At 39.4% G+C, this 16,939-nt stretch overlaps 1 protein-coding gene across 2 annotated transcripts in view; it reads right to left on the reverse strand.

Annotated features, from left to right (window-relative positions):
* The window catches only part of EXOC4 (exocyst complex component 4), an 811,980-nt gene that overhangs the window by 43,044 nt on the left and 751,997 nt on the right, over positions 1 to 16,939 (reverse strand). For both annotated transcript variants that reach the window (XM_004272179.4, XM_049714951.1), the window contains exons 16-17: positions 15,621 to 15,799; positions 12,598 to 12,757 (exon numbers count right to left, since the gene is read on the reverse strand). In XM_004272179.4, the coding sequence (XP_004272227.1) occupies positions 12,598 to 12,757; positions 15,621 to 15,799 (339 nt within the window). The remainder of the gene's footprint in view (positions 1 to 12,597; positions 12,758 to 15,620; positions 15,800 to 16,939) is intronic.

The following is a 16,939-nucleotide window of genomic DNA, read 5'->3' on the forward strand; positions in this document are numbered from 1 at the left end:
GCCAGTATTCCTCCAAGAGTGCCCCAAACTACCTGCATCAGGATCCCCTGGGCGCTTGTTAAACAAACTGCAGTTGCCCAGGCCCCACCTTCAACCTTCTAAGTTGGAATTTTTAGGAATGGAATCAAAGAATTCCACCTAAAGCAAGTTCCCTAGGAAATTCTTATACCCTCTAGCTTTTGAGAACCACCTGGTTAATCGGCTTGGTGTTTTAAGAGTATAGGGGTATGTACTTGGGATTTATGATAGAGTTTACCAGTGATATGAATCGTGTACTGGTTCTAATTTGCGGTATGGTTCCAAGAGCATGGTCTTGGGCGTCCAGTGCTATTGCTCCAGGACGGTTGTTTGGAAAGCGGGCAGAGGACCAACAAGCAGCACCAAGGACCTCATGGCTGAGCAAAACCAGGCCCAACACATTCCAGCATAAGAGGGAGCTGCAGAGTCCTCCAGTGACACTGCTAATTGAAGCATGAATTACAACTGCCAAGACCAGAGCTCAATGGAGACACACAACCAGAAAAAATAAAGGAAAAGAAAATGTTTGAAAGATGAGAGCCTAATTGAAAAATAAAATCGTATTTTAATTAAACGAAGCAAAACAGAAACCCAGTATTACCAGATGACAGCCCTGATTTCACATGGTTAAGAACATTCAGAGACTTTGGGGTTGGACTGACCTAAGTTTGAACCCTGAATCTTATTATTCTGTAAACTGGGAATTTACTTAGCCTCTTCAGGCTTTAGTTTTTTTCAACTAGAAAATGGGGTAATAATAGCTACATATATAGTTTCAGGGAGGATTCAGTGAACCAATGTAGGTAGAGCATTTCCTATGGTTTGTGTCATTTACTGAGTTCGATTATATAACAGTAACAATAATTACCCTTCCATTAAAATGGTAACACATCATCATCCTCACGGGGAGAAACTAACTAAGTTAGGCCTCTAGGTGATTTACACTAAAGGTACTTGATTTCTAGAAGCTGGCTTTGCTTTAGTGAAAGTTAGTCCGGAGTCAAAGGTTTACGAGGCTAGGTACATGTTTATTTCTTGGTAACCTATCTGTAATTAGCTATGGACGCTCTCTGATACGTGCATGGAAATTCATATTCATCAAACATACTTGAAAACTCAAATTACATTTTGGAACACTTTAGATTGCTTACTATTACGAAGAAGTAAAGGAAAATGAAAACAAAATTCAGAAACCAAAAGCAAGCAAAATAAATCATGGCGACTAGTCACAGGAACTTTAAAATGAAGTGGGGAGGAAGAACACATTAATAAAAATTAGAGCAATAAAATATTAAATGATGGGTACAAATGAAGAACCATATTGATATAATGAGGTATTAATTACAGAGTACAGAAAATAGAGGTGGGGGAGGAGAGAGATTATGAAGCGAGAAATCGATATGGACCTGGCTGTTAGGGGGGCTGAGAGAGCAAAAGGGCCTGGCTGGGTGCTGACCACTGAGCTCACTGTGGCCACCTGGCCTCCTTGCAGCACTGTGGTCTTATTCCCTTAGACTGGCAAATGGTGTTAGGCAAAGCAGGGGGGTGGGAATGGAGAGAAAGGCTTTTTGTAAAAGATGGAGCAAGAAAGGGAGTGCAGAAGGAAGTCTGGTCTTGATATGGTTTGTAAGGGGTTGTAGCTCTGCTTTTACCACTGTAGCAATTGTGCCTGTTTCCTACTTTTAAGCATCAAAATTAAACATTCTATCTTAATTTATAGAACAAGACAGGTCAGCTTTCAGCCTCAAGTTTTTCAGTAAGAATTCTAATAGAGCCAATAAATGGTCATTCATGGGCTCTAGTCACAGAATAAGCTTAATGCCTTTCTAGAACAATGCAATCTGTTCCTGGCAGAAGATGGCCTCACTGGGTGAATTAATTTAATTTCCGCACTACGACGACTACAGAGGTAGTGCAGGGGATATAAATAGCACAATTTGATGACAGATTCTGGACAAGTCACTTCTGATTTCTGTTCCTTGGGATCTTTATTGGAAATAATAACACCTGTCACCTATGCTAATCTCTGAATCATTCCAATTCACGACCACTGGCTGCCAATAATCTCGAGGAACCCTAAATTATACATTGACATTACGTATGTACAAGGTACGGTGACATTAATTGAGCGTAATCAAAAGAAATCTTACTTAATCAAGGCCTCACACATCAGATAGTTTATGAGAAATCAAACACCAGTACTGCCAGGTATTACTTTTTGAGAGCCTTCTGAGTACTCATTGTTTCATGGTGCTCTTGGGGGATATGAAGACCACAAGGCATACTCACTTGCCTTCAGAGAGCCCTAATTAAGCAATTGATGTATGGAACCTACTATAAGTGCAATAAACATAGAAAAAGGAGATCAGTAGAAAGTGGTATGGTTAGAAATAGGTATGGTCAGAAACAAAGTCAAATAAAAGTTTAATTAGGGGGATGTAATGCTATTTAAATCTACTCATAAAGATATTTACGAAAATTCCTCAGAGATCATGCCATACAAATTTGTTTTGTTACTAAATTTTACTAACTGGCATACTTCCTTAAAGGTATTTAGCCCATTATATTTCCAATTTACTTGGGTACTTGGGAAAGTCAGGGCTAGTTTTGCATCACCATTAAATTCAAGAGGTATAACAGAATTCTTAGTGGCATCATCATTAAAAGAATTTGGTAGCATACTAATCTCTCCTACAAAATCAATGACAAATCCACATGGTTAATGATCTTGAGTCAAAAATCTGGAGTATTGCAGGCAAAGGGTAGAAAAGGTATAGGTTACCCCCGAATCAGAAAGGCAGTTAAGACTAATGGCACAATAAAGTTGGGGGAAAATGTGCAAATGATGTGAAAAAAGAATTTTTTTTAGAAACAAAGTTGCTCTATAAGCAAGGCAAGCAAAGAAACTTTTACGAAATGCGGGTGTGTTTCATATTTTCAGCCGAGTCACCTCTGAAGCTTACCCACCTCCTGACTGCCACATCAGAGTGACAGGGAGTTAGGGGACCACAGGTCTGTCTAGATGTCTGTGGGTGCTTCCAGCAGATGGCAGCATGTCATCGCTATTCCCTATCCATCAAAAAATGCCCTGGTCACTGCAAATAGGAAAACCCATAACTTTTCCTGCCCCAAACCAAAATAATATTCCTGGTACAACAGGTCTGTAGGAAGTAAGTGTACCTAAGCAGCTCCCTTGGAAGGAATTCAATATTCTCAGCTACGCCAGAGGTCCTTCCTGGCCTTAGAGAAAGTACAAGGTCAAGGATATAGCAGGGGTCCAAAACTGATATATTTAAGCTGGCTTTGTCACTTGCTCTGTCACCTTGAGGAAAGCACCTGAACAGTTTACCTCAAAGAGGAGTTGGAGAAATTAAAATGAGAAGATGCTTTCATTTACTGAGAAGAAAGATGCTGTATCAATTTGTGGGTAAAGAACTACTGCAGTGCAGGCAGCACCTTCACACGCTGTCCTTTTCTGGCTCTTGTACTGTGGGACCATTCCTTCCCTATCCTCTTCTGGAGTTCCTCTTCCTTCTCATGCCCTTTACATGCTGGTGTTCTGCAGGAGATGGTTCGCCATCTCCTCTAATAGTTTTGTTTTGTTTTTTTTTTTTTTTTTTTGGCGGTACGCGGGCCTCTCACTGTCGTGGCCTCTCCCATTGCGGAGCACAGGCTCCAGACGCGCAGGCTCAGCGGCCACAGCTCACGGGTCCAGCCGCTCCGCGGCATGTGCGATCTTCCCAGACCGGGGCACGAACCCGTGTCCCCTGCATCGGCAGGCGGACTCTCAATCACTGTGCCACCAGGGAAGCCCTCCTCTAATAGTTTTAAACAACAACCCCATGCTGTTCAATCCAGGCCCCTCCCGTCCTTCACTCTCCTCCAAGCTTCTAGCTTACACATCCTGTTGCACGTGAGCCACCTCCACTCGGAAATCTCACAGGCATCTTACACTTGTCATGTCCACGATGATCTTCCTTCCACAAAGCCTATTCCTCCCTCTTCCTGTAGGCGTATCTTATTTGATGGTACTGGGACCCAGCTAGATAGCCATGTCAGAGAGTGGCGGGTCATCCCTGACTCATTTTTCTTTATCTTCACCATTCAGTCGCTCTTTAAATCCTGCACATTTTAGCTCGTTCACACGTCTCAAATCTGTCTCCTCCACCCCCACCAGGACAGATCTGGTTCAGGCCCTACACACCTCTCTCTACAATCACCTTCCAATTGGTCGGCAAGGCCTCCAGCTTTATTGCCCTCAAGTCCATTTCCTATACAGCTACTGAAATAATGTTCTTAGAATACAAACCTGACCATCTCACTCTTCTGCTTAAAGCCCTTTAGGTCACCAACAGAATAAAGTTGTCACTCCACAAGTATTTATTGAATGCCTACTACATGCCAGGTATTGTTCTTAGCCCCGGGGCTACAGAAGTGAACAAGAGTCCTTGCCTTCTGGAGCTCACAGACAGGCGAGGAACAAGTAAACAAGTAAATATAAAATATGTTAGATGGTGATACGTGCTGAAACATAAATCAGGGTAAGGAACATAGGGAGTGCTGGTGGGAGAAGAAGGCATGATTTGAAACTGTAGAGAGAAAGCCTCTGATAGGGTGGAGCTTATCCTGAGCTAGTTCTGATTTCTCCTCAGGTCTCCTATTTTATCACTCCCTTCCTTGAGCATCTGCTCCAGTCACTCTAACTGCCCTTTCTGTTCCAAATGGCTCTCTCCCTACCCTGGATAATTTCATTTAAGATTAGTATTAAGTATCACCTCCTCCAAAAATTAATTCTGCCTCCATTTCCTCTCTCTCCAGATGGGTTAGGGGAACTCAAAAAAGCATTAGATATTTCCTTTATAAAGTTCCTCATTAATGTGAGTAAAAAACTTGGGCTACTTATTTCCTATGACTTAACATTTAGGATTTTCAAAGCTTTAAAGCTCAACCTTTAAAAAAATTGAGGTATAAAAAAAAAAAAAAAAAAAATTGAGGTATAATTGTCATATAACATTATATTAGTTTTTCTTTTCTAGGAAAAAAAAAACCCAGCTTTATTGAGATGTAATTCACATACCATACAATTCACTCATTTAAAATGTACAATTAAATGTCTTTTAGTATATTTACAAGGTTGTGCAACTGTCAGCACAATCTATCTTGGAACATTTTCATCACCCCAAAAGGAAACCTTGTACCGATGTCCCCATTTCCTTCCAACCCACCTACTCTAAGTAACCACTACTCACTCTCCTTTCTACCCCTATAACTTTGGCTATTTGGGGCATTTCATATGAATGGAGTTAAACAATATATGGTCTTTTGTAACTGGCTTCTTTCACTTAACATAAAGTTTTCAGGGTTCATCCATGTTGTATTATACATCAGTACTTTAGCTTTTAGTTGAATGATACCAATTGTATGTATGGATTTATCAAATTTTATTTATCAGTTGATGGTTACCTAGCTTGTTTCCACTCTTTGGCTTTTATGAATAATGCTGCCATGAAAATTTGTGTACAAGTTTTTGTGGAGATATAAGTTTTCATTTCTCTTGGGTATATGTCTAGGAGTAGAATTGCTGGGTCATGTGGTAACTCTATGTTTAATTTTTTGAGGAACTGATGAATTGTTTTCCAAAGCAGCTGCACCATTTTATATTCCTATCAGCAATGTATGAATGTTCCAGTTTCTCCACATCCTCTCTAACACTTGCTATTGTCTCTTTTTGATTATAGCAATCCTAGTGGGTGTAATGTGGTAACTTTTGATTTTGATTTGCATTTCCCTAGTAACAAATAATGTTGAGCATCTTTTCATGTGTATATTAGCCATCTATATATCTCCTTTGGAGAAATGTCTATTCAAATCCTTTGCCTATTCTTTTTATTAATAATTTTATTTTTCCCCAATAGTTTTAGATTTAGAGAAAAATTGAGTAGAACAGGGACTTCCCATATAACTTACCCCAAGATTCCCTATTACTAACATCTTACATTAGTATGATACATTTATCACAACTGATGAACCAATATTGATACATTATTATTAACTAAAATCCATAGTTTATTCACATTTTCTTAGTTTTTACCTAACATCCTTTCTCTGTTTCAGAATCCTATCCCGGATACTACATTACATGTAGTTGTCATGTTTTCTCAGGTTCCTCTTGGCTACAACAGTTGGTCAGATTTTCCTTGTTTTTGATAACCTTGACAGTTTGGAGGAGTACTGGACAGGTATTTTGTAGGATGTGCATGTATTCGAATTTATTTGATATTTTTTCTCTCTATTATATGCATGATTTATGCATGTTGATGCTGACCTTGACTGCCTGACTGAAATACTGTGTGTCAGATTTCTCCACTATAAAGTTACTCTCTCCCATTCCATATGTACTCTCTGGAAGGAAGTCACTATGTGAAACCTACCTTAAGAAGTGGAATGTTTGGCTCCCCACCTTTATTTTTTATAAGTTTATTTATTTATTTATTTATTTAGGCTGCATTGGGTCTTCGTTGCTGTGAGTGGGGTTTCTCTAGTTGCAGCGAGTGGGGGCTACTCTTTGTTGAGGCTCACAGGCTTCTCACTGCAGTGGCTTCTCTTGTTGCAGAGCACTGGCTCTAGGGGCACGGGCTTCAGTAGTTGTGGCACATGGGCTCAGTAGTTGTGGCACGTGGCTCAGTAGTTGTGGCTTGCAGGCTGTAGAGCGCAGGCTCAGTAGTTGTGGCGCACGGGCTTAGTTGCTCCGCGGCATGTGGGATCTTCCCGGACCAGGGCTCGAACCCGTGTCCCCTGCACTGGCAGGTGGATTCTTAACCACTGTGCCACCAGGGAAGTCCCTCCCCTACCTTTAGAGTACGGTAGCTACATAATCTATTTGGAATGCCTCTGCACAGATTTGTCTCTTCCTCGTTTACCAATGTATTCAATCATTTATATCAGTATGGACTTATGGATATTTATTTTATACTTTGGGTTATAATTCAGTACTACTTTATTTATTTTCTTACTCAGATTATCCCAACTTTGCCATTGGGAGCTCTTTCTGTTGGTTCCTGTGCCTCTTTGACACAATGTGTTATGTGTGTGCATGTTTTTAGTACTTCCTTACTTTCTGGTACTACAAGATGCTCCAGGCTCATCTTGTATATTTCCTGCTCCAGTCCTACAATCAGCCATTTCCCCCAAGATACCTGCTTTCTTTTTTTTGAAGAATAGTACTTAGAAACCAGATTCGGGTTACTAGGTATGCTCATTGCTACTGAGATATCTTTATCTGGTCTTTAATTAGATTATTTGTTTTTGTATTACTGAGTTGTAAGAATTCTTTATATATTCTGGATATGAGTCCCTTATCAGATATATGATATCCAAATATTTCCTCCCACTCTATTGGCTGTCTTTCACTTTCTTGATTCAATCTCTTATTGAGTTAAACAAATATTGGTGTATTGTACTTCTCCATATAAACTTATGTTCAGAGGCGGCAGTTCATGTAAGATTTTTTTTCTCTTTTGGTCCCCGGGTACCAAATGGTTCCTCCTCTACCAGTGAGATTTTTCTGGTATCTTCTGTGGAGATGCTCCTGCTTCACAGTATGGGCACTATACATGGGAGATATAGAGCTTCACTGGTTAAGTCAGCATATATAGAACAGCTTCAAAGCTAACCTGGAGCTGCTGGAAGAGGGACTGGGGCTAGAGAGGGGTGGGGCATCTAGAAGCAGAGAGTGCCCATCATTAAAAACAAAATCACTTGGTTAGTATCCCTCTAAGAGTGATCATAACTCTGCTACATCATGGGAAATAGATGATGAGTACCTATGCTGGGAAAAGCAGGGCTTTCTTAGTAATCATTCAATGAGAAAAGAGAGGCTGCCAATTTGGTCTCTTATACCTCACACTAGAATCACTCTAATTGCGTTTTTGTTTGCTCTGAATGCTTCAGACCCTACCATGGAATTGAGGAATGAGCAGCTTTTCCCAAATTTGAAGCTTGTTCCTACACTAGGTAAGTTGTATAGGGCAGATAAAGGAATGCAGGTCTCCAAATATGCTTAGAGGTTTCAGTATGTCTATTCACTATCCAACAACAAGGATATAAGAGATTATAATTTTGATTTAATGTGAAAATGGGAAGTGGTAGATAGGGTGTAGTACTACAAATCAAGTACCATTTATTTAGGAAATGAAGAAAAATTTAATACACTTTGATATTCATTGACAGCTTACAAATTAATTTTCCAAATCCAATATCATCTGTTCCTGAGTTCCATTAAGGTAGGCAGTGCAATTTTCATCAGAGAAGTTCAGTGATTTACCTAAAGTAACACAGCTCCAAGCTAAGACTCTAGCACCTTAAGAGTGGTTTGACTTCCACCACAGTGTTCTTGCTAACAGAATCTTAAAAGGTCAAATGGTTTAAGAGGGCAGCCAAGGAAGCCATCTCAATTTTAGTGTGTTCTTGATATATGGGTCTAAACACAATCTGAAAAGACTAACCTAATATATTTTTGACCCAGAGTTGACCCAAACCCAACCCTAACTTGCAAAAGGAGGAAAGCTGACGTTGAAGGTTTGAGGCCATCAATCTTGTTGCGCATCTTAGATGGAAAACGTCAGCAAACTAGCCAAGGAAAGGATTACTGAGCAAAAGTGAAGGAAAACAGCTAACAGGTAGGAGTAGTCTAGATGTACATAAAAGAGTGTGAGTTTAAATATAATGAAGATCCTTTACATTGGAAAAATTCTCTGTATATGAACTGCCTATGTTTATACACACACACACACACACACACACAGAGTAATATCTTTTTTTTTTCCAACCAAGATATTCTGAAATTTACATGGAAAACCAGTGCAGGAAACATTGGAACATGGAAAACAATGGAATATTGAGGAATGGCCAACCTTCTCTCACGAGGAATCTAAAAATACAAAATGTGACTTCCTGTATTCTTCAGCATTCTTCAGAGAAACAGAACTAAATGGATGTGTGTACATAAAACTATATTACGTATATACACATATATCTATATCTATATATATAGAGAGAGTGATTTTTTATTGGGTTATAATTGACATATAACATTATATTAGTTTCAGGTGTACAACACGAGTCAATATTTGTATATATTGTGAAATGATCACCACAATAAATCTAATTAACATCCAGGAAAAAAAAAAAAAAGGCCTTCTACTTTCTAGTTAGTCTGTAGTGATTTTCCAGGACAAAGCCTCTTTTTGAGTCTGAAAAATCAGCGGTTGGGTCAAAACCACAGCAGAGAAAATTACCATAGGGGACAGGGTCTCTCTGCAATTCTGGTCATGTTATAGGTCATCTTGATCCTTTGCTTACCCAAGATTTATCCCTATTAGAGATTAGCTGGAGCAAAGGTGTGTATGAAAAAAGAGACAACTCAACAATACCACTGAGTAGTGGTTTACCACTACTCAACAATACCGCTGAGTAAAAGAGTCAGCATAAATGGAATCAGTGCAGAGCTCTCATTTCTTTATTATGGAAGGAGTGTTCTACTTTCCACTGGCCGGGAAGGCTATGAAAGTAAAAAACTACAAGAGCCTTGCAACTTCTTGTTAAATAAGTTTTCTGACACATGGCAACTAGTGATTAATCACTGTGTTAGAAGATTACATTCCTATAGAGATTTGCTGGAAATACAGATGCTGTCTATGCTTGATTAGACATTGCTTAAGGAATGCTGAGACACACTGCTGCTACAGTCTATTATTTCTGGCTATTTTGGTATCGCTGTTATATTTACTTTACATAGCTTCACATTCAGTAGAACTGATAGAGCCCATTTCATAAAACCTGTCCCTACCAAAAACAAGAACAGAAAAAAATAAGGCTATGAAGTGTGTTTATGTATATGTGTACGTATGAGAGCGAGAGAAAATGAAGGAGAAAGAGACTACGAATAGTAGGGGTGTAGTACTCATTTTTGTAACACTTTCTCTCTACAAAGAAAGAATTGCAAGGGAGATGCTCTGTTTCTCATAAGCCAATAAGAAAACTGACCCACGTCAGCTGGTTAAAACGTTCAGGGCATTAAAGATAAACTAAACTTTGTCATTATCCAAATTCTTTACCACAAAAAGAAGCCTTGATTTGATACCTAGTCATTCATCCAATACACAAAATGAGCACTTACTCTGGTCCATGCACTGAGGAAACAAAAAATCTGGGCTTCCTGGAGCTTACAAGTCTGGTAAAGATGTGTCTTTTGAGCTGAGATCAGGACAGAATCATCCAATGCTATACACTTAAGCTAGCCTATCTCCTCTCATAATCCATTAAGAGTAGTAATAGCAGTACCTCTCCCAAGAGGTCACATTTCAGCTTATACCCACTTCCTTGGATACCACTCCCAAATCCAACTGTGAAAGGCATGGCTTTGCTGAAGAATTGCTTTGCCGGTATACGGCCCATCGATGCCAACCTCAACACCGCCCAGTCAACATTTCATTATTCAGATGCTAGTGTTTTTACTATGTGTTCGGGCCCCATACTGTCTGCCAAAAGCTGTGTTAATTTACTTATTTCAGCTAAATAAAAAAAAAAATCATTTAAAAAAAGGTTGATTGAATTTAGGAATTATATTCCTCAGAGAATTAGTAATGCGTCTCTGTATCCCTCAGGCCTCCATGTTCTCATCTTCCCCTTGTCAATGTTATTATGAATAGACTAATTCAATAATGAGATCATTCCCCATCAGAGAGACCACATAAATGCAGCATTCAGTCACACCTGGTTTCCCTAATCTGAGCAAGGAACGCTTTCCAACAAATTTAGCCTAAAATAGGGAATTTAATGAACACACACACAAATAGAAAGAAAGACAGGGAAGGAGGACAGAAAAGCAGAACAACAGGGTAGCAGTGGAACAAATGGAGTGATAGATTGGAGAAGACAGGTTAGAAGTGAAGATACTTGGTTATACGATTTCAAAACAAAGATCGTAGCATAGATGTCTTAATAACTGTCAAAGTAATATCACATTTCATCATCCCCTTAAGTGTCTCAAGAATTATTTCAACTTTTCTTGAACTTCTACAAGAATCAAAAAATCAAGTGAAAAAACACAGAAATACTAAATATTAGGTAGGAGCATTCTGGACTATTAAAAACAAAAGACTTCCTCGCCATAAAGGAGTTCATGGAATAATTCATCTAGGTATAATCGTCAATAAAGCACCAACACCATAATCATTATCCATCCTGTTCAAAACTTGAGTTTTCATTAAAGCTCCAAAGGTCCACTGATTTAAAAAAGGTATGGCTAGTGTTGATACCATATGAAGAGAGAATAAAATTAACTCTTGTATCTGAAAAAGTGTACTATAAGGAAACACTAAAAACTGAGATCAGCACCCCTAGAAAAGAGAAAGTGAAAATGCTATTTAAAAAAGAACCTTCAATTACATAAAGTAACAGTGCGAGTAGTGATGAGTAACCATTTTCCCCCCAATGAAAAAAAGAAGGGGGGATGGCTTTCAACTGGGAAAGATAGAAGAGATGAGGAAAAAGATTCATGTAAAAATACATTCAACACGTTATTTAGGATGAGAGAAAATGTAAAAGATTCATATGTCTACAAGTCTGCGTATACGTAGATAACTAAATTATGGTTTACTTACTCCATGGAACATTTGTTCAGGTGTTAAAAATAATACTTTCAAGGGATATTAATGGATATGGGAAAAACCATGCTTTCACAGATTATTATTGATATAGGAAAATGCAATTAAATGAGTAAAAAACCCTTTAACAATTTTGTAAAGAGAAATGATATGCATGCCCATGAGAACTCACCTAGACACACAGCACATGTACAAAAACCAGGAGAAAGTATATCACATATAATAGTCTCTAGATTAAAAGTTTATGACTAATGTTTATATATTCTTCTTTATATTTTATGTTACATATTTTATGCAATGAGTATATATTACTTTTACAATTAGAAAATAAAGTTACTAAAGTTCTGTAGTAAAAGAACTTAGGTTCGACAATAGGAAAAATTACCTGTTTAAGAGTTGTTAAACATCCAATAGAATTTTAGAGAATTACCTTCTCTATAACCAAAGTACATCTATTTGTTCCATTTTTTTCCTTTTTTTGAAATTGAGGTATAATTGACATATTAGTTTTAGATGTAAACATAATAATTCAATATATGCATATATTGTGAAATGATAATCACAGTAAGTTTAATTAACATCCATCACTTTTGTTTCTCTTTTTTTTTTGTGGTACGCGGGCCTCTCACCACTGTGGCCTCTCCCATTGCGGAGCACAGGCTCCGGACGCACAGGCTCAGCGGCCATGGCTCACGGGCCCAGCCGCTCGGCGGCACGTGGGATCTTCCCGGACCAGGGCATGAACCCGTGTCCCCTGCATCGGCAGGCGGACTCTCAACCACTGCGCCACCAGGGAAGCCCTCATTTTTTTTTAAACTAAGTTTTTAAGTACTAAGAACCCATTTTAAAAAATGACTTGATAGACAATGAGGCCTTGGCTTTGGTACAGGAACTGAGCCCACTTTCCTCCTACCTTGCAAAGTCCAGGTCTGCCTCCCGAGACATGGTGATGTTTGTCAAATTCTGCTGAAGGACAAAAATGTTCCTACACATCTTCTTGATGCCAGACTCACTGATGCGCCTAAAGTACTGGGCGCCATTAATAAGGATGCAGGAGATCAGGTGTCCTAGGCCTGAGGGATCAGCACAGGGCAGTGGGGAGGAAAGAGAAGACAGATTAGTGCCATCTTGCATAAACCGACATAGGATTTCTCTCTTCTACTGCTCAGAAAATTTAAATGACCAAGGAAAACTTATTTCTGATGGTTGGACCAGCTGATCTTACAATGATTTCAGAGTATTTAGACAGTGCCCAAGTAGTTACAAATGGGAAGACTTTCTGCTGGCAAAAATACTGGTATATCTGCAGCTCCAGCACTGCCATATACAGTTAAAGCCACCATTCCAGGGCTTAGAGTACATGCCAGGTTGCTTTAAACTACTGAAGTGCAAAGAACTCTTGTTTTTCTGTACAGTTATTTTAAAGCAGAGAAGAACACATGTAACTATGATGATCTGTTTGGTCTCCTTTTCCTCCTCCAAAACAGGTAGGGGTGTACTTTTGGCTCAAAAGTTGATTGGCAACTTACATAAGTAAAAATAAGAAAATGGGCTATTGGCATTCATGTTACTACACCTCAACACTGATAATGGAGTATACTTCTGAAGTAGTAACTGGAGAGAATGTAAGCAGAAACAAAGTGCAAAGGAAAAGCAGATCATGCATTAACTGTGGAGTTCCTGCAAGACACCTGTGCACTCCTCTGGGGTATCGTTAAGTGATTTGTTCTCAAGGTCTATGAAATTCAGCAAAGAGCTGGGTAGTACATCAACAAACTAAGAGGTCCCATTCAGGTTACCCTAGGTGATGAAGTTGAGGAATGCTGGTTCAGAACAACCCGAGGCACATGTGGGTTACCATTCTTAGAAGTTAGACTTTAATTCTAAATACTTGGAAGTAAGTAAACCTCTCTTCCTTCTTTTTCTCTTCTTCTTACAAAGTTGGACTCTGGCAAGATGTTCTCCCCAGAATTCTAAAGTTAGTCTGACTAGTCACAAGCAGCCTACTATTTTTATCTCAGGGCGTAATTTCAGGGTCAATGGCTCCTTCTGTCTTCAGAATGAGTTTTCCCTTGATTCGGATAAATATAGAAAAAGGACAGGAGAAGGCACTGTCTCTTGCTTCAGCTACACTCACCCAGTGTTGCTTCAAGACCACAGATTTGTGTGTATGGGCTACTATTTGAAAGCGAAGTAAAAAGCTTTTCACTCGAAGGGAAAGAAACACACACATGGATTTTACATTTAAAGCAAGACAGTTTATGTGAAAAATCTCTGTAGGTTATTTTGCTGTGATTCTCCTGAGCCCATAACTTCACGCAGAATTTTGTTCTGCAGTGCTTTAGTGTGGTCTGCCCTACTTGGAGGCTATGAGGCAATGCAATGCTTGTAGAGAATAATAAATAAAGAAAGAAATGTATATACCAATTAAGTATAAGCAATTATAATAATAAACCAATTAAAAGTTGGTCTGCTTTGTATTATCACTATACGTCAGGAATTCTAAACAATATCTGTGATTAAGATACTCCTTAAAAAAAAAATTAAATACTCCTTCTTGACGCACCAAGAAGACTGAGACCACTGCCACCTCCCCAACTTGAGAAACTCAATGTTATGCCTTTTGAATTTGGAAAGTGATATCACAGAGGGATAGCTAACTTTTTAAACAGGAATTCTCAAATTTATGGGTTTTTTTTATAGCTAAAATATCTTCTATGTCAGAGGATTATACCTGTATCTCAAGAAGATGTTGCTGCCCAGCAGAATTAGATGTTAAGAAATGTCTGGTCAAAATGAGAGGAAACCTCTGGGATGTGAATGTTGATATGTGGGGCTTGGAAGAACCACTGTCAAGAGCCCGAAGGGAATTCTGCATAGTCAGGAAAGTGATTTCTTAGATGCGCCCTGTACCGTCAAGCTACAGAGTATTGCTGCAGTCTCCAATTCACAGAGCCATGGGGCTGACTAATAGCTAACCTTTTTTCACACTTTCTGGCTAAAGTCTTTTAGGGATACTCCCCTTGAGAACAGATCTCCATCACTATAATTTAATGGGAAAACAGGATTTTTTTAGGGGGCAAGGGGTCCACATTTGCTAGAACAGAACCATTTCATAAAGCAAGACATGGTCATGCGCTGACACTCTCTTTCCATCTTTAGGCTGCCACAATCCTTTGCGCTAAGTACCTTCTTAATTGTTTTAAATGACACTGGCTCAATTCTGTGAGATGCCACAGATACTTTTGGCCCCCAAGTCCACATATAAACCAAGCAGAACAAGAATAAAAGGGGATATAATTTGAAATCCTAAAAGGCGTCCTTTGGAGGAATTCATCATGAAAATGATTTGGCTGGCGGTGCATTTTTTTAAGTGTTGAAGGCGAATGCCTTTGGAAAGTACTGTCTTTCACACCCTTCCTTACTTGCTTGACCCTGAAGGCATTTATGGATGCAGCCTTCTTAAAACTGCTGCTAATCAGAGGTTTCTGTGTTTTTCAGACAACAATTCATTCTCTGAGAGAAACCTTCCTCTTCCAGTGATAATTTTAGCCAACGAGGGGATCTTTCAGGGTTGTCTCTGTATGGTGTGTGTGTGTTTCTTTTTCCATTATGAGCTTCTCTTGAGTTAATCTGTGGTCCACTCCACAAATTTACCCAGCTCTCATGAGCAGCATGTCAATGAGGCAGCCTGGCTGCCATCTGCCTTACCTCGGATTAAATCTCCTTATGAAGAAGGAGCAGATGGAAGCCATACTGTTGCCTACCTAGACACACACACAGAGGCTAGGCACTGCAGCTTTAAACCAAAAGGAAAAACAAACAAAAAATCAACAACCTTTTCCTACAAGTTTTGAACTTCAGTAATAGAGAAAATCAGGAAAACCTTCACCTTTCCTTCCTCCCAAACTCCCAGGGACAGAGGCAGGGTCTGACCTTCAAATATATACTGGAACTTGTGCTGCTGGAGGCTGGCACTCATGGCCTCCTCAATGGCGCTGATATCTTTGTTGAGCTTGACCACCAGAGGGTCATAATCCATACTTTCCACATTAGCGACAATGGCGTAGTTCCCCTCCTTCGCTAGAGGGATGAGATAGTGGAAACAGTGAACCCTGAAAGGGAGAGGGATGGGGAAAGCAGTTAGTAACAACTCTTTCTGATGAAAATAACCATCTTCTTGTGACAGAGCACCCAAAAATTTAAGACAGCAGTGGCCCTGTAATTTCTAATGTATCCCTCCCGCTTTTCACCAGAAAGCCTTCTAAGTTATTCTATAGAAAAACGGAGTGATCTCAAACAAGTCAGCTTCTGTGATCCTCGCTTGTTTAATCCATACATGGGGGGTGAAGAGTAGATGAGCTCTAAAACCCTTTCCATGACAAGACTGCTTGCATAGAGTGAAAAGCAGTATCTCTTTCAAGCAGATACTATTGTAGTGAAAATGAGAGGCAGAGGTCACAGATCTTTGAAACTGGTTTCAATTGCCATTTACTAGCTATGTGACTTCAGGCAAGTTACTTTCTCTCTCTAGGCCTCAGTTTCCTTATCTGTAAAATGGGGATGATAACAACACATACCTCATAAGGTGCTCCGAGGAGCTACTACATAGAAAGAGTAGAGAGCATGGGGGCTGGCGATATTATATTTATTATTGTTAACCTATTACTTAACCAAAACACTTACTGAACATGTATGAGTGTGTTAGAAATTGTGCTAGGCCCTGGGAATGTAAGACACAGTTTGTGCCATTAAAGACTCCACAGCCTAATGGGGATGACCAAGAAAAAAATGACCAAAAGATGACAGTTTGTCACTCAGAAGCATGTGTACCCAGGGTGCCATGGAAGTTTGCAGAGCAAAGGTTCAGAACAGCAGGTGATACCTGTCATAGAGGACATATCTGAGTGAGCTTGAGGAAGGAGTACATTCCTATGTTGAAATGCCCCGAGTCAGTCTGATAATGTAAAATTCTTAGGTTCTTTTTGGTAGGTATCATTAACTGCCAAGGAACTCTGAGATGCGTAAGGATTGGCTACTCCATAACCTCTGTATTAAGCTGTAATGAAAGACGTTGCAGGCCAAATAATTCTACCACTCATACAGGTATTTATTAAAAACAAACATACAAACCCCCTGCACCATCCATTGGCAGGCATAGTTGAAAACAGGTTGTTCTGTAAGCTTAGGGATTGTTTTAGGTTCTCTGTCTGATCTTGACATGGAAGGTTGACTGGGAGTAGACATAATGACAA

Source organism: Orcinus orca, chromosome 9, assembly GCF_937001465.1.
Source record: "Orcinus orca chromosome 9, mOrcOrc1.1, whole genome shotgun sequence".
Taxonomy (NCBI): Eukaryota; Metazoa; Chordata; class Mammalia; order Artiodactyla; family Delphinidae; genus Orcinus; species Orcinus orca.